At 38.1% G+C, this 18,315-nt stretch overlaps 1 protein-coding gene and 1 long non-coding RNA gene across 8 annotated transcripts in view; one reads left to right on the top strand and one right to left on the bottom strand.

Annotated features, from left to right (window-relative positions):
- Positions 1–18,315, bottom strand: part of CCDC141 (coiled-coil domain containing 141) — a 210,969-nt gene that overhangs the window by 28,846 nt on the left and 163,808 nt on the right. For 2 of the 3 annotated variants that reach the window (XM_035007626.1, XM_035007624.1), the window contains exons 20-24: positions 10,087–10,227; positions 9,123–9,317; positions 7,566–7,749; positions 4,511–4,623; positions 682–786 (exon numbers count right to left, since the gene is read on the bottom strand). In XM_035007626.1, coding sequence (XP_034863517.1) covers positions 682–786; positions 4,511–4,623; positions 7,566–7,749; positions 9,123–9,317; positions 10,087–10,227 — 738 coding nt within the window. The remainder of the gene's footprint in view (positions 1–681; positions 787–4,510; positions 4,624–7,565; positions 7,750–9,122; positions 9,318–10,086; positions 10,228–18,315) is intronic. The other variant, XM_035007625.1, reaches the window with a different exon arrangement.
- LOC118012273 overlaps positions 17,715–18,315 on the top strand; it is a 118,311-nt gene continuing 117,710 nt past the window's right edge. For all 5 annotated transcript variants that reach the window (XR_004679662.1, XR_004679666.1, XR_004679664.1 and 2 more), the window contains exon 1: positions 17,715–17,755. This is a non-coding gene — a long non-coding RNA (uncharacterized LOC118012273). The remainder of the gene's footprint in view (positions 17,756–18,315) is intronic.

Here is an 18,315-nt window from a genome sequence, read left to right as displayed (position 1 = left end):
AACTTATACTGAAAATCCATAATGATGTGATTTAAATAATGCTTTTGAAATCATGGAACATTTGCATTTTGTGAATATTTGCAGTTTTTGCTACATGCTTAATTTATCTGTAATACATAGATTTTAAAGTAATTTAAATATTTCTCTACTTCAGTATTTATATTTCAGTTGGATTCTATGTTTTAGTATATGTACCTGGAAATATCATCTTAGAGATAGCTTTGGTGGAATAAGACACAAGCTAATTTCATGTATTAAGGTTTTCCAGTGGGTAGTGTAAAACTTCAGAACCATAGCTTGGTGGTATGATAGAGAGAAGTCAAATTTGAAGTTGGGATTGACTATAAAAGGAAAATGGGAGAGGCAGCTAATGGTGGGAGAAATAGAAGTGGTTTGGAGTGACAGTATGGTGACTGAATGGTTCTCCCAATACCATTGTGCAATGCTGTGGTCCCACTATTAAATAGGAAGTGCTCAGAGGAAAATAGCATAGGTGGAAGAAGAAGGACTAAGTAAGGGGTAGAAAGGAAGTACAGGATAAGGACACTCACGTTGCATGTATATTGAAAGATTTGATTTAGGTAGATAACAAGGCTTTAATTCCCTTTTTTTTTTTTTCAATGAACAAGGACTCTAACCTCAAAACAAAATGAATAACTGAGATTACACAGTTTTCTTTACCTTATTACTTTCTTCATTGAATAGTGTCTGCTTATTTCTTGCTGGTTCTTTTAGCAGGTTGATGAAGTCTTCTAAATTCACATTTGTCTTTAAAATGTCTCCCTGCTGTACAAAGCAATGTTTAAAGTGAGAGCCTGGGCCAGGAAAGTTGGAGGTACAGTGCTACACAATAACCACTTGGAAGAAAACATAGACCAGTTGGAATTCTTCAGGAAATGTATTCCACAAGAGACTGACTACTCCCATGATGTGATTTACAAAATTATCTTGTCAAGCTCACAGTCCCCATCTACCTCACTCCTTTGATAAAATTCATTGCCAGTAAAAATGGGTTGTTCAAAGGCCCAGCCAGAACAAAGTCATTATTGCAGTAGGATATACCTACAGGAGCATTCTCTAGATAAAGGAATCATTGTACATGGCAGTCTAAGCCATCAGGAGAGTCTAGGGGACCAGTGCTAAGGAAGAAATGTTTGAAGATTTTGGTGGAGAACAAAAAGGAAATCCAGAGAATTTGCATAAGCAAATGTTTGGGAAACTTGAAGAGAGGAAGAAAATATCACTGGGTATGGTAAAGAAAAAAAATTGAGAACAAAGGATGCTTCCTGTGGGTGATGATATTTTGCTTCTATCATTCATGGAGCTGTTTTAGTCATGGAAGTACAAGGGCTTGCAAGCTGCTGGGGAGTCCCTGTGAGGGCTGAGAAGTCTTTGTAAAGGTGAAAGGAGCCTCAGGTACACCAAGTTTAGGATGATGGATTATACCACATCAGAATATTCTCTATTCCACCTGGAATATGGTCATTAGATGGGCCTTAAGAAAACAGCACACTCCTCAAGGTGCATGTGCTATATGGACTCAGAGAATTTGGGGAGAGATTCAGCTTTTAGTCTAACTCTAAAACATAAGCTGGTTGGTGTTAGTGGATAAGGTACTCTTGATATCTAATCTCAAAATGGCAGTTGTTGTGGAAAGAATGCTAGATTTTGAATTGTATTTAATTCTAGATTCTACCATTACTGATGGTGAGACCCCAGGCAAAGCACTTTTACCTTCTTTGAACTCTACCTCTAAAACAAGGAAAATGGGGTATCTGAGTGGCTCATTAACCTGGGTGGTTAAGCATCCGACTCTTGGTTTCAGCTCAGGTCATGATCTCAGGGCTGTGAGATGGAGCCCTTCATTGGGCTCCACACTCAGCATGGAGTCTGCTTGTGCTTCTCTCCCTCTGCCCCTCCTGCCCCGTTCATAAATAATAAAATAGGAAAACAACATTTGCCGTATCACCATCACAAGGTTATTTGGAAATCACTGAAGTAATATATACGAAAAGCCTTTGTAAATCTCAAATTGTTAATACAAATAGAAAGGATTATTATCACTATTTCAGCCTTGATAGGGATTTCTGGGCCTATTTTTAATAACCCCTACAAAATAGCCATAGCATCAACCTTAAAACAAAAAAACTAGACATTTATGCTGTGTTAGTAAGCATTCTTTGACAAGTTTTGTTCAGGCTCTAACTTGTAAGAGCCTTGCTGATGCCCATAACTATTGCCAGAGAGGCCCTTCCTTGTTTTTATATCCACCCAAATCAAACCTTTTTGAGCTACTGAATGATTCTTCTTCTCTGTACCAATCATTTGAGTTTTTACTACAAATGCCAAAACTCTTTCTGGAGAAATTGGTTTGGGCAAAGCACAATGTTAAATGTTGTGTGGGACCCTAAACTGAACAGAGCCATAGGGTTTCCTCAGGTGTAGTCAAGTAGATGAGTTAGGGTAGTGATGGTAGTTACATGTGATGATTATAGTAGGAAAGAACACAAGTGCTCTGGGGGATCAGAGAGGCAGGGACACAGCCTGCAAAGGAGTTGTGAAGGAGGCAACATTTGGGTTTGGCTTTGAGAGATGGTGAAATTTAGATAAGCAGAGAGAGAAGGTCATGTACATGAAGGTTTAGAAGCAGAAAATTCAGGAATCTGGGGTAGTACACCAGTGAGACAGGGACCTACAATGAATACAGAAGAACACTAATTTGGAAAGACTCAGCCTCAGAACAATGGAAAAAGGCCTTGATTTTCAACTGTTTTTGGTAAGCAATGAAGAGCTTGTAGTGAAGTGCTTTGAATGTAAAAACGATACTAGCAGCTGTATTTAGGAAGGTTCATCTAGCTGGAGTGTATAATTAGGAGGCTCCTGACTAGTACAAAAGGGAATCCAAGTGATGGGTTGAAAATGAGGAAAAGAGGGTGCAATCCTGACTAATGGGTGTAAAAGGAATGGGGAATGAGGAAGTGGGCAGAGGGAGTGGCAAGTGCTTTCAGAAAGAATAGTCATGAGGTGAAAAGCAGACAGAGATAAGGGTAAATTTTGTTAAGTGGACCTCACTTGAAGATGTACAACAGAAATGGGAAGGCTGTTGTAGATAATAAAGAGCAAAGAGTCAGAGGAAGCAGCAATTTTCAAGCTGTGTACTGGAAGTCAGGAGAAGAAACAGATCCTTAGAGGGTTGGTTTGAGGTGGAGAAGAAATGATCATTGTTTAAAAAGATAATATGCATATGGCACATTCATACATTACTGGTGGCATTAAAATTGTAAAATGTTTGTGGAATGTAATTTAACATATGTATGTTAGAAACATTAACAACTTCATGCTCATTTACCCAAATCTGCTCTGGAGAGTTTATGTATAGGGAACAATACAAGAGAAAAAAAAAAAATCTTTATGTGTGAAGATGTTCATTGCAGTGTTATATAAAATGGTAAAAAAGTTGAAAATCTAGTTTCTTAAGGAATAAAGATAATCTAGTTGGTCACTCAATTAAAAGCTTAGCAAACTATTTTGAATGGACTGAGTACTCAAATTTATGACATGTAAATTCATACAGAAAAAATGATTGCTAGAAATATAATTCTGCTCTGAACTACAAGAGCACCCTTATGTCTCGATATCAACAATGATCACAATAATTATGGGTGTCTTCACATTTCAATTCCTGGGGTTACTCTATGATTAGGTTCCCCTATTCACTCCATTGTACAGATCAAGAAACTGAGACGCAAAGAGATGAAGTAATTTACCCCAAATCACAAATCCAGTAATTTGGAGAACTGGTATTCCTAGGCAGCTGTATTTTACTCTGTGTTTTACTCTATGTTCTTAATCACCTCGTTATTCTCTCCCTCCTAAGTAACCAATTCTTTCAGCCAGTCATTAAAACAGTACTAATGAAGCTAGTTTTCACAAAATACGGACAAAACAATATATGCATTTCTCTCTTTTAACTGGATTTGCCTAGGCATTAGGCATCAACATACTTTCTCTCTATTCTTTATTCCATCAACTTTTTATTTCATGAAGGATGCTAATGATTAGTTTAATACTTCCATGAAGCTAAATATTCAATGAATATAACACCTGAAGATTTAGTTTTATTTTCTCTGGGGCCACAATTTGGAAGGAAAAAAAAAAACCCTTCCATTTATTATTTGGGAATGAAAACATAAGGCTACTTAACACAGACTTTACTTTGATTTTAATGGCACACATTTATCCTTTAGGATGTGATCCATGAAAATGTAAATGAGACACCTTAATTGTGTTTAGCCCTCCTTCCCAGCAATATTTTTCTCTGCAGTGATGGAAAAGAAACAGAATTAATTATCAGAAACACCCAGATAATTATGTTAGAAAGCTGTGAAACAAATGTGCACATTATGTCCCTTGAGAATTTCTATTAGAACATCTTTGCACTAGAAGACACTTATCAACACATTTTTATTTATATCACTTGAAAATACATATTCTGGGAAGAAAAAATTACCTTCAACTTTTCTTCAAGCTCTGTGAGAGAGACACATAATTCAGTGATAGATTCAAGAACCTCTTTGTGTTTTGCCACTATTTTCTCAGCGTATTTCTGCCCTTCTTCAAAACCTGGGGAGGAGAAGGGACAAAAAACTATTTTTGAGGTCAAATCCCTAGCAGAAAAAAAAAAAAAATCCCAGGTATTAATTCACCTCCCCAGTGTCTGGTGTAAAGGCTGGTAGACAGTAAGTGCTTAATCAATACTTGTTAAGTAGATAAATGAATGAATGAAGGCATTTTTTGAAAAAACAGGTACCCCAGAAAAATGGTTACATTTGCTATACCTTGTCACTTTTATGTGACCTAAATCATGTTGCTATGTTAATATTCTTAAAGCACCACTCTAATCAGTCATTTCCTGTTCAGAACATTGTCAATTCTTTATTTATGCATTCAGAAATGGTCTCAAGGTGCTTCTCCCAAATGTATGTCACCATAGTTCCCTCACATATTTAGTCTCTGGTCAAAGTGCACCAGCGACTCTTCCCCACAGCCACTGAATATTCTATCCTGTACCAGGAATGCCCTTCCCTCACTCCCTCCTGTCTACTTCAAATACCAGTATCTTTGTGACATGTTCTTTATCTTGCCCACGTAGATTTTACCTCTCTCTACTGGAATAATAATAAAAACAGCTACCAGGTAGTGAGTACTTATTATTTGACTATGGCTAAGCACTTTATATGCATTAATGTAATTCTCCTGGGATTCTCTAGGCTCTATTGCATTTTACAAATGAGGCAACTGAGGCTCAGGGAGCGTCTTCAGGTTACCCAGACAGTAACTGCAGGAGCAGGGATTTGAAACAGGGATTACAGACTCCATGGTTTAAACTAAGCGATATTTCACATTTTTACGGGCTGAATTGTGTCTCCTCCAGAACTCCTATGTTGAAGCCTCAATCCCCAGTATCTCAGAATGTTACCACATTTGGAGATAAGATCTCTAAAGAGGTGATTAAGTTAAAATGAGGCCGTGAGGATGGGGCCCTAATCCAGTATGACTGGATCCCACCGGTATAAAATGAGGGAGAGACACCAGGGTGAGCGTGTGCACAGAGGGATGCCTGAGTGAAAAGGCCGCAAGAAGGCAGCCAGCTGCCAGCCAGGGAGAAAAGCCTCAGGCGACACCAACCCTGTCAGCACTGTGATCTTGTGATCTTGGACTTCCAGCCTCCAGAACTGTGAGGAAATGAATTTCTCTTGCTTCAGCCGCCCAGTCTGTGGTATTTTGTGATGTTAACCCTAGTAAACCAATACACACTTTCATACCTTTCTTACTGCCTTTACTGTAACATGACTTCTAGGCCTAGGCTGTGGATTCTTGAATGAAGGAACTAAGTTTTATTTGTCTTTATATCAATCACACCTCCTCATACATAATAGGGACTCAAAAAATTTTTTTGAGATAAATTTATTTGCATGACAATTCTGGGTCCAAGGATGCTTGGGTGGCCTGTAAGAGTTAATATAATATTCCTAAAGCTTCTTACTTATTGCAAATTTTAAAAATTGCATAGCTTCCATACTGAGCAGATGAAGATTCATGACTTTTATTTATTTGTTCAAGGTATTCAGTCTATGATTCATTTGTTCATCACATATTTGTTAAGCACTTAGTATGTATCATGAAGCAGTAAACTAACAGGCAAAATCCCTTCTCCCATGGAGCTTACACTCTGGTGTAAAAGCCAGACAACAGACAAATAACTATACAATCTGTCAGTTGGTGATAAGGGCCAAGAACACAGACAAAGCAGGATGCAGGATATGCATGAAGGGAGGGGAATTTAACTAGTATCTGGTCTTTGTGAGTACTTACTGTGTCCTGAAATTGAATAGGCACTCAAAAACGTGACAAAACATGCTTCCCTTGCCCTCAAGGAGCTTATGGTCAATAGAGAAGATAGATGAACAGGTAATTTTGCTACAGTTTGGAAAGTACAAAAATAGAGGGAACCACATACGATGCTGTGGAGGCAGAGGGCATTCACAATTTTTTAGTGCACTTATAAGTAACTACAGTAGGAATGAGACATCACATTCATTTTCATTAATTTTTCAATCTATATTTTATTATTTTTATGTTTCTATTTTTTCCCTTGGAAAAGCATTAATAATTTATTCTCAGTAATTTAATATTAGGTAGTACAGTATATATGGTTCTACACATTTTTATAGCTACCCATACATAGCATTTTATGGCATGTGAGAAAATATCCACCTGGCAGCAATGTGGGCAAGCCAGCTGAAGCATTTTGTGCCTCCTGTTGCTATCTTCTTTCTGAGCTAGATTTGCCTGGCCACCAGGAACTACCTGTGGTCTACAGGAATGATATCAGGGGATTCGTGAAACTTATTCCTCAGCACCCCCATGAGCTGTCATCACCCAGACGGCTTCTTTTAGATAGAAAGACTCTTGAGACTGACAAGTGTATTATCTTTCCTGGTCATGGAGAAGAGAAAAGCAGAACCAGAGAGATGATAATTTGAGTTCTCCTGTTTATTCCACAAGGGAGAGGAAGGCAAGGGAATGGTTCCTTAAATACACTAACCAAACCATCTTGTTTCTTAAATCCACAAACCATGTAGACGTCAATCTTAGCTTAACATCCACTTAAAGTATTATGGGAGTTTTGCATGTTTTTCAAGAAATCACCCTCGTGAAAATGAGATTTTTTTTTTTTTTTTTTTGTCTACATAAACTGAGTATTGTTCTGGTTTTATTACCCTGGGGATGATCAACAGGAATAGGGGAGAAAAGAGAGTAGAGAAGGAGGGTTTACACAAGATAGTTAAAATCCAAAGTCTTCCTCTGCTGCAGGTAGAAGCTCCTTCCCCTATTCCCTACTGTTTACTTTTATAGATATGGGCTCTTATCTTGAATCTCTTGCCTGAATAATTGCTGTAGTGAGGACCCTGAGGGCTTGCCATGCTCTGCTTTCTGATGGATTAGGTTTGCTATAGATTTGTTCAATGGCAAATTGCTGGATATTTTAAAAGAGACCTCACCATATAAGCGCTGAGCTAGGTCACTGATCTCCTGAATCCTTTCTTCTTGCTGAGGCACTGAGGGCCCGATATACTTATTGAACTGCTGGTGGAGAATTTCCACAGCTTCCTTTGTCTTGCACTCTGTGGAATATTTTCCAACTCTTACAACTGTGGCACTTGCATCTTCACACCAAAAGTGACACTAAATTAAAATGGGATAAAGCATAGATTAAAGCGACACCATCCTTCTAAAGTTCTTCATTTTGACCATTGAAGTATCAAATTTCAATTTCCTCAAACTTTATAGTCACATTAGTTTGAACTTTCTAAGTCATAACAAGGAAATGTCAAAATATGATCATAGGCTTCTGCACTAGGGTATTAGAGTTAGATAAGAAAATAAAGGTATGGAAATTCATTTGATTTTCCTGCCTTCTTAGATTTGCCTGAAATAGACTTCCTAAGAACCTTGCAGACTTACAAGAACAGGAAATATAAAAAGCATATGACCCGAAAAAGAATTAAAGTATCAGCTAAAAGTAAAGAAAAAAGCCCAAACATACAAAATCCTGCCTAAATAATTGAAATAATTAACAATACATGGATAAAGTACTTCCTGATTAACACTCTAATAAAGAAATTCTCTTTTAAGAATGAGATTTAGTTTATGGGTTGAGGAAGTATCATCTAAAGAACAGCATTTGACCTTTTTTTTTTTAATAGAAGGTACTCAAGTCATATTTTCAAAGCACAGTGGATAATTGAGACAGTTTCTCACCAAAAATACTAAATAACTGTGATGGAAGGAATGTGTCTGACCAAGGCCAGAGCAATTATGATGAGTGAGAAATAGAAACACATGACTCTGTTAGGAGCCGGCTTTAAAAAAGTGCCACAGGGCCACAGCAAACCTATAGATCAGATATAGAAGAATGATCATCTTCATCTTTCTTAGTGTGGTGTTAAATCTAAAAACTGCTGCATCTGTGGCAAAGAGACATTTTGTATCACAGAATAATGGGCCATAAAGAACTTCCAAGTGTGGAATTTCTTCAATATGAAGTGTGCAAATAATAACTTGTCAAATCTCATATAGTTTATGCATACTCTACCATTTATCCTCTTGACAAAAACAAAATAACACCAATAACAATTTTTGTACCTGAAACATCCCAGTACCACATTTCTTTCTAAACATTTTCAAATTCCGTGAAATAAATAAGTCATTCTGAGTATTTTAAACAGATATCCAGCAGTGAGCATAATTCCATGATGGTTAAACATCTTGAGTTGATGGAGTTATGGAGAAATGAGAAACTCTCATATGTTGCTGGTAAGAGTAAATTAGTAAAATCTTTATGAAGAACAACTGGACAATACAATCAAACCTTGTAACATTCATCCGCTTTGGTCCAGCAATTCTACTTTAAGAAATTATCCTAAGGCAATAATCATGAAAAGGGGGATGATGCATAGATTTAATGACAAAATTAACTGCAGTAGCATTGTTTTAAATTAGCAGAACAATTTTTAAAAACATTACATATGGACACCATTACAACGAGAAGAGGATACCTCTTCTATCATCTCCTGGAGGTGTTCAGTTAGGTCCAAATTCACCTTGTAATCTGTCACAACTTTCTCAAACTCATTCACATGTTTTTGCAAATCCTTCATTGCTTCCAAAAGAACATTAACTTTATTATTTGGATAATTTAAGAAAGAATCAGAAGTTTTGTTCTCAACTTTTTCCATTTTCTTTTTCAAAGCCTGTGCAAAAAAGAAATAGTTTTAAAAATAAGATTCAATTTTTATTCATGAGGCTAGCTGGTGATTACATATTGAGAGAAAAACTTGGGGAAAATTTTTGCAGCTTTCTCCATGATAATATATTAAAATCATAATGATCACAAATGTATTTTGGAAAGAATGGGTTTTCTTCCACATAGTTTATTGATCCATCATTTAAAATCATATAGAATATTCACTATATACCAGGTCCTATTCCAGATTTCAAGAATGATATTATGATTTAAAAAAAGATAATGATCATATAAAATAAAATATTTTCTTGTCTTCAGGAAGCTCACTGTCTCCTGGGAAAGATATTCAAATAATCTAGCTGGTTCATGTGGTAATCGAGGTAGTAAAGCCTAGGAGCAGTGGAGGAAGTTCCTGACATAGGCATGTGTAAGGAAAGAAAAGGGGGCGTATAAAAGGTGTATTTGCGCATGTGTGTGCGTGCGTGCATGAGTGCCTGTGTGTGTTGTGAGGAAGAATGGAAGCAGAGAGGCTGGGTAGGTTTGGTAGAATCCATTCTAGAGCTGCCTCAAGATATAAATTAACTTACACATTTTACATGAGGAACTGAACTGTTACAAAAGCAGAAAGCTACCTTCTGAATCCCAGTGCTGCAAAAAAGCCCAAGGGTTAGGCATCTAGGATTGAAATGCAAACTGACTTTGTAATAATTGTAGTAGTGCATACACGTGCATACACACACACACACACACACACACCATCCACACTTTCTCTTTACCTGTATTTTTTCAGCATGCACATCAACTTGTTGAATTTGATATTTAAGAGCCTTCAGGTTCCGAGCTTTTTCATTTTTCTTAGTGTAATTAAACTTTAAATTGTTGAATTTCTTTTTGATATCTTTGAATGACTCTTTGAGCTGCAGTTCAATAAAAGAAAGAGGTGATTTCCTTAAAATGAGGACACTAATATTGACTTGCAATAAATAAAAAAATCTTAACAATTCAAAATATTCATAGTCTTGAAAATGTATTCAGTGATTTTTCAATAGAAAACAAGTCTGCTAAGTGAACACATAACGTGAATTTAAACATATCCCTAAAATATAAATATAAATTGTTCTTTGTACTTTCTGATGCGTAAATTTTTTAGAGAGGGGAGGGGAGGGGCAGAGGGAGAGGAAGAGAGAATCTTTTTTTTTTTTTTTTAAGATTTTATTTATTTATTTGACAGAGAGAGAGAGCAACAGCAGGAACACAAGCAGGGGGAGTGGGAGAGGGAGAAGCAGGCTTCCTGCCAAGCAGGGAGCCCCATGCGGGGCTTGATCCCAGGAGCCTGGGATTGTGAGCTGAGCGGAAGGCAGACGCTTAACGACTGAGCCACCCAGGTGCCCCAGGAAGAGAGAATCTTAAACAGGTTCCACACCCAGTGCACAGCCCCATGCAGGGCTCAATCTGATGACCCTGAGATCATGACCTGAGCCGAAATCAAGAGTCAGATGCTGAACTGACTGAGCCACCCAGGCGCCCCTGGACTTGTAATTTATAATTAAATTTATAAGTACAGAATATCCTTTGGCCTCCAAACAAGACAGTTTTTAACACATCATAGATTTTCAACAACTCTAATTTTCTTATTTGTATTTATTTGACATTATGTTTCCCATTCATTCTATTCTCTGTGTGCTAGTGTTGCCCTAGATCCTTCCGCCTCCCGAGGCTCTCTTACAGTATCAGCAATGAATCGATTAGGCTCCCATGCGCCGTTCCTGTTGCAGAGGTCAACGAAGGGTTGACCTTCAGAACACTAAGGACATTAGTGGGATAAAAGAAGAGACCCAATATGAGACTTAGTAGGAAAAATACTTTACTTGCCCAAATCCAGCTAAAAAATTATTTTTCATGAGCAGTTTCCAGGAGAGATTTCCTTCTTAGATATAGGCCACTAACTTCAGATGTCCTTCCAAACCGGAAAGTAAAGTGACAGCATGACCACTGTTGGCAGTGCTAACTTGTGTATAAACAGAACATATGGCAATGAACCGAGAGTAGGGCGTGCATTATGACAGCCTTAAGAACACACAGTTCAAGTTTACCAGTGAACCAAAGCTCTAAGCGGTCCAGTCCCGTTAAACACACCACTTTCTGTGCCCTTTTCCATATTCAAGAAAGAGAAACATATTGACAGGCAAATCTCTTGTTATATTATCAGCAAAGAGAAGTACAGAGAAAACATAAACCTTCTCAGATTATATGAAAGCATTTAACAGCAAAAAATGAATAATGTCATGGTTGATAAATTTGAGCTATGATAAGAAAAGTCAGAAACACATTAAAATTCTTTTCAATGACAGCAAATAAATTATTTGGAAGGGAATAAAAGCCGTGCACATGCTGGATTTTAGACTTGTAATACATAAGAAACATATTGGCCCTAAAAAATATTTGCTTTCTCAAAATGCTTATTTCAAATTCTGCATATTGTAGTAACAGAACCTTTACCTTATCTTTAACATTTCTTGGAGACAATTATCTATAAAGGCCTTAGCAGACTTGCATACATGGAAATTATTATGCTGATGCAATTTTTGCCTCTGACACACCTATACACAATCAATGTTGTTTATTTTATATGGTAAATGAAATTGTTGAATGCTAGTTTTAAGCTACCAATTAAGCCAACCACAGAGACGATATTAAACATTTAAACTGATAAATCAGTAACATTCTAAAGAGATGGTAAGAACTATAGTTTCAAAATTTGAAAACTATTTCTCTATTAGAACTCACACAAATATTTGAGAAGTCATATTCATTTGGTATACTTTTGAAATAACCAATTAATATTTAAATTCTTTGACATTCAGTGTTTTAATATGCACATGTTTGATTTTAGTGGGAAAAGACAAATGGGATAGAGATATAAAGGGACTACATCCGGAGTTATTCACATAAAACTTGGGCAGGAATTCTTTTCCCCCAAAGTCATAATCTGCAATTGTAGGTGTAATAACTACCACATCTGAGGAAACCACAGATTCTTGTATTAAAAAACATGTCCCCAGTAGAGAGTTATTGTTTCATGGGTACAGAATTTCTGTTTGGGATGAATAAAAAGTTCTGGATATGGATAGTGGTAATGGTAGTAGAACAATGTGAATGTGCTTAATATCGTCATTGGTACTTGTAAAATGGTTAAGGAGGTAAACTTTATGTTATGTGCATTTTACTACAATTAAAAATATAATTTTTTTAATAAAAATAAACAGAAGAAAAGAAAAAAGAAAAGGGCAAATATATGTCCTATCACTAATAAGTATCCATTGGAAAATAAAATTTTATATTCTTTTTTCTCTTACTGGAACATGATATACATTATAAACTTCAGGCTAGAGAAAGGAAGAGGGGCTCTGTCATCAATCTGATAATCACTGGGTTATGTCTGCTTGTTTGAATGGGAAAGATCAACTTCTATTTGAAAACTATGTGATGAACGGAGAAAGGCTGAGCCTTAACACTGTAATTCTAAAGCATGAAATTTTAAATCTATTTTGAATCAAAAAATTTAAGGTCGATAAATGATGAGCACAATTTTACTTCTGTGGCTTCAGAATGTATGTACTTCCACTGAAATGATTTATAAGATATATATAAGTTCATGGCACTATGCATATGTGAAATGGAATCAGCTTCTTTCTGACACAGGAGCTCCCTTTACAAAGTTGCTGGCACTTTTCTCTTTTGGTCCCACTAGAAATGCACTTTAAATCTTGTGCCTTTCCCAGCTCAAATTTAGGACTATTGCAGATACAAGCGGAAGGCAGCATGAAGGAACTACCTTTAGCAGCTAGGTTTTCAGAAAAACCTAACCATGCCTAAATTTCTTATCTGCACATTCCAACATGAAAACTTAACTTCCCATCTAATCCCTGTATAAACTTGTGATCATCATTTTAAAGGAACTGAGTGCCATGGTTGCTTGGCTATGGAATCATTGTTCCTGTAGCTGTTTCTAACTTTAGTTAGCTTGTCAACAATGGGGAATGGTGGAAATGGCAAAACAACTGCTCAACTAGAACATGTAAGCAGAAAAAAACACCCAACGCTGGGGCAGGATAGTTGACTCTATTTGAAAGATTTAAATGTTGTTATAATCCATATTAACAAAGTTTCTAAAAGTCTTTAAAAAACCAGGAGGAATTTTTTTTTTCTAATGAATAATGTGATTTTCCTGTCTTTCCACTTGTTCAGCTCCTCCATATTTGTTATGGAATCAGCAGACTAAGTTAATAGAGCTATACTTAGGAATAAAATTAAGACTTTAAAATTGTGGTTCTTTTGAAACCAGCAGAATGAACATCTTCACCATATTTCCCAGGGAGCAGTGAGCTTCTCTCAGGGTTAGGAATGAACAAAGCTTCTTTGAAAAGAAGCAGAAGCAAGACGAGGCTGATGATGACCGGGTTGAATTGCTATTTTTAGTCTTGACTAAGCTGGTTGAGGCTGCTTTGGCATAAGGGCGTATTATTGTGAGTCTGGTGCTGGCAAAACCAATTTATATGAGGGACATGCGACATTTTAATAGTAAGGAAACCCATTAAAACAAAAGCCTCTCCGAGCACCTGAGTGGCTCAGTCGGTTAAGTGCCCGACTCTTGATCTCAGCTCAGGTCTTGATCTCAGGGTCCTGCGTTCGAGCCCCATGTTGGGCTCCACACTGGGCATGGAGCCTACTAAAAAAATTAAAAAAGAAAGCCTTCATTGGAACTATGGCACAGGTTTGGCCAGATGCAAAAATACAAAACAAATAGTCCATTTCTCTTCATGTCCACTTCACGAGCTTCATTTCTTGCTCACCCTTTTGCCCCAAGAAAAAGATTTCTGATGCTCATTTTCAGTAACAGAAGGCTTCACAGTTATCACCTCCCAGGGATGCTTGCATTTGAAATGGAAGGACCCAAAGATTCATAATTCAACCTGAATGATTTGCTACGATTACTACGGCTAGACTATTAAGCCTAAGTGCTGGAGAGCTTTCAGGACAAGGCTCCCTGGGCCTCCCTGCGCTTGGCAACCACGTGGCTGTCCTTCCTCGTGCGCTCAGGGCCAGCGCTGTGGCAGGAGAAGTGGGGCAGCCTGTGGAGAGAGGACGCCGGCTCCGTTTGACATGGTGTCTCCGTAACGGCTATTGGCTCTGCCCCTCAAGCTCTGTGTGCTCATGTTACGTTGGTTTTATTTTCTGGACCTGGTAACTATGATTTTTAACTTCAGCTCTCTGTATTCTCCAGGAAAAAAAGTCACTTTGCCGACGTGAAACACCAACCTTTTAACACCTTTTATGCCTATGGAAGTTCATTTTCAGAACAAATCTATCTTCTCCATTCTCTTCTATATACCCTCTGGACGGACCCATGGTGTGGCCTGGTGGCGACTGGCTGTGACTTGAAGTCCCAGGGGCTTTAATTCACTCTGGGCTCCACGTTCCCTGAAGACTTCTATATGCTCATGGTCCAGTACACAGTAGCCACATTGGCGATATGTGTCAAATGATGATAGTTTAGTTTTTTTCCTTAAAATGACGAGTTAGGGTTATCGATCTGGAAAATGATAATCCCCCGCACCATACCACAATACTGCCCACCGCTTGTTTGACCCATCCAGGCACTCTTTATCCGCCTCTTATCCTGCCAGCAGGGGGCTCTCCATGGTCATTTTGTCAACAGCAAAGTGCTATATGAGGTCAGGAAGTTCGATTTCATGAGTTGGGTATGTGTCTATTCCCCTGTTCTAATTTGCTGCTTCTCATCTGCCTTGTATCTCTGGAACTCAGATGACCGACTTATCCAAACTGACAAAAAAATTTGTGTAACTGGAACCTGAGACTCCGACATATGGAATAGACCTATATATACACCAAATCCTTTTCTGCTTCCTTCCCAATGGGTAGGATGTTGCTACAGTGTAAAAATTTCAGGCTAAAGTAATCTAATTATATGAAAGCTTCTGTTTGCAAAACTTATTTTGAGAGAATGGATACCAACCCAATTTTGTCATTGCTGGTTTTTTTTTTTTTTTTCAGCAAAGTAATTGTGACCCATAATGAGACTCCAGTTACAGATTTCCATTAACATTATGTAAAAGTAATTTTTTTGGTCAGGTTGCAGATAGAAAACATGCTTGATATTAACTTATTACATTTCTAAATGAAGACGTGTAAAAGAATGAGTAACTAATGATGTTCTGTCACGTCTCACCACAGAGAATGTCTGTAATGCTTTGTGTATTAACAGCTTATTTATGTTGCCAGGCAAGAAAATATATGGTAAAATTCAACATTTATGCATACAAATGTATCTTTGTGTGAAATGAGTGGAAAAAAAACTCCATGAAATCTGGCAGTCTGAAGGCTGTGAAGGTAGACATGGAGAAAATGAGATTTTATAATTTCCTATGTCTTATGTAGTGTATGAAATGAGAAAATAATAATACTTTACTCAAAGATAAGGCACAGAACCATGGTTCTTTGTCTTTAAAGAATATCGTATCACATAAAAAAAAAAATCGCATTTAGAACACCTCCCTTTATTTTGCCCTGAGGTACTGAGTCCTCTGCTAGGGACCTCTAGGGCAGTTATAAGCAGGAAAGTTAGTTAGGGCATCATCAACAAGTAATTTGATTGAAACGACCAAATGAACTGTGCTATTGTATCAGAGCATCCAAACAGCTTGTCACGGCTATGCCAGAAAACAAGGCTAGCAGAGGAAAGCACAGAGGAAGGGTACATAGCGCATCAGACCATGCCATGGTTGAATGCGTTAAAGCAGGGAGTGAGTGGGGACTCTGAGTTTAGCAAGTGACATCGTGTTGGTGCCCAGTAAAGCCTGAAGACCAATAGATGAGCTTTTGGCCCAAAGCTGACTCCTCAACACGCCTACTACTCTGTAGTCCTAGAGCACACTGTTCAAATGCAAATCCTACACACCTCCGGTTTCTCATCCTAAACAGGAAGATGTGTCGAAGTCGAGATCTTCCAAAATCTATTTCCACCCAGAGTCTGTGAACTTCCAAGAAGCACTTGAAGCATACTGGAAGCAAAACAACGTGTTTCCAAATCAACTTAAAAAATAAAATGCGGGGCGCCTGGGTGGCTCAGTTGGTTGAGCGACTGCCTTCGGCTCAGGTCATGATCCTGAAGTCCCTGGATCGAGTCCCGCATCGGGCTCCCTGCTCGGCGGGGAGTCTGCTTCTCCCTCTGACCCTCCCCCCTCTCATGTGCTCTCTCTCTCTCATTCTCTCTGTCTCAAATAAATAAATAAATAAAATCTTAAAAAAAAATTTTTAAAAAATAAAATGCATTGGGGTGCCTGGGTGGCTTAGTCGGTTGGGTGTTTGCCTTTAGTTCAGGTCATGATCCCAAGGTCCTGGGATCGAGCCCTGTGTCGCGCTCCTTGCTCAGCTGGGGTGCCTGCTTCTCTCTCTCCCCCCTTCTCTCTCTCTCTCAAATAAATAAATAAAATCTTCAAAAAAAATGCAATGTTTGCTCTAGTTCTCTCGTGGGGTGTCTGACTTTAATGTTTTTATATACAAAAAAAGTAGAGTAACATATTTCTTTCAATTTTTTATAATGTTTTAAGTACCTATGCCAAATATTAATAATGACAATATAATAAAAATGTCTAGGTGTATAAATATTATCACCACTTGGCATCTACCCATCTGCACTCTGATATTCACAATACAAACTAGAGTGTACATATATTTATTTCACTAAAGTGTGCTAAAAATATTCCTTCTGATTATCTTCCCATTAGGCTTGTGGTTGGAAAGTCCAGGGTGTGGATGCTACACTGTGACATGCCTACTGAATTTCTACAAAAAGGAAAGGAGAAAAGGACCAAAGATTTTCAAAGAGCCTTTAAATATGAAATTGTAACTTATATCAAAGATTAGTTGGATATGAAGTAGAAGCAAGTGGGAAGACTAGTTCTCTTAATGTTTAAGGTCATGTTAAAGTGATATCCGATTCCTAAATCAAACCCACATGTATCTGGTTGCTCATGGTACAGACAATCCTTAGGCGTCCCGACTGTGACTACAAGGGACATCTGTCATCTCAACTAGCTGGCTCCCAGCAGAGGCTCATCACGAGGCAACCTGTAAATAGAACCACTGTGGGAAAGGCCTGAATAGGGAGACCCAGCTCCATAAAAGCCACAGCGCATCAGGAAGATGGAAACCGAGCTATAGGGAGCTGGGAGTAACCCTTAGCCTCCTCCGCTTGTGGTTTCGGTTAGTATAGAGCTGTGCATCCCTGCAGTGAGAGAGATTTTTGGCAAAACAAAAGTTTACCAAAGAAGAAGAAGGAAGAAGAAGAAGAGGAGGGGGAGGGATTAGAGAGGAGGAGAAGGAGGAGGAGGAAGGGAAGAAAGAAGATAACTTTGGGGAAAGGTAGGAAAAAAATTGTTTGCAAGTCTGCAAATCTAAATGTTATAGCCTTGGGGAGAATAATGTTTTCTTTAATATTGTTTTCTTTAATAAGACCTGAATGAACTATTGTTAGCTGAAACTGGAAGAGGCCATAGAGGGTAGGCTACACTCTGGGTTTAACCTCGAATGAATCTCTAGCCCAGAATGCATCCCTGGAACATGGACTCTGAGCAGCAACTCTACAGTCCAGAGGCACATAGCTAAAATGAAAGTCGTCGTTGATGTTCCTGTTTCTCTCCTGGGATCCACATGGCCTCTCCTGTTCTCAGCCCCTCTCACTTTCCTTCCAGCCCTGCTCCCTTCCTGCACCTGCTCATGGTCTAGAAAAGTGTGGCCTGCAGGAAGGAGCACTTCAGAGCTAGACCACCATTCAAGTTTAGTTACTCATACTTGAGTCCGTGAGCTAATGTTGTCTGATATTTGATACTTGCTGGGCCCAGATTATGTAAATAATTGGGCATATACTAAATGTTTGAGAAGGTTTACCACTTCCTTTTCTTCCACCCATTTTTGTAATGGAC

The sequence above is a fragment of the Mirounga leonina genome, unplaced genomic scaffold, assembly GCF_011800145.1.
Source record: "Mirounga leonina isolate KUSES-001 unplaced genomic scaffold, KU_Mleo_1.0 Mir_151, whole genome shotgun sequence".
Taxonomy (NCBI): Eukaryota; Metazoa; Chordata; class Mammalia; order Carnivora; family Phocidae; genus Mirounga; species Mirounga leonina.
The sequence above is the reverse complement of the archived record's forward strand: the minus strand, read 5'-3'. Positions and strand labels throughout refer to the sequence as shown.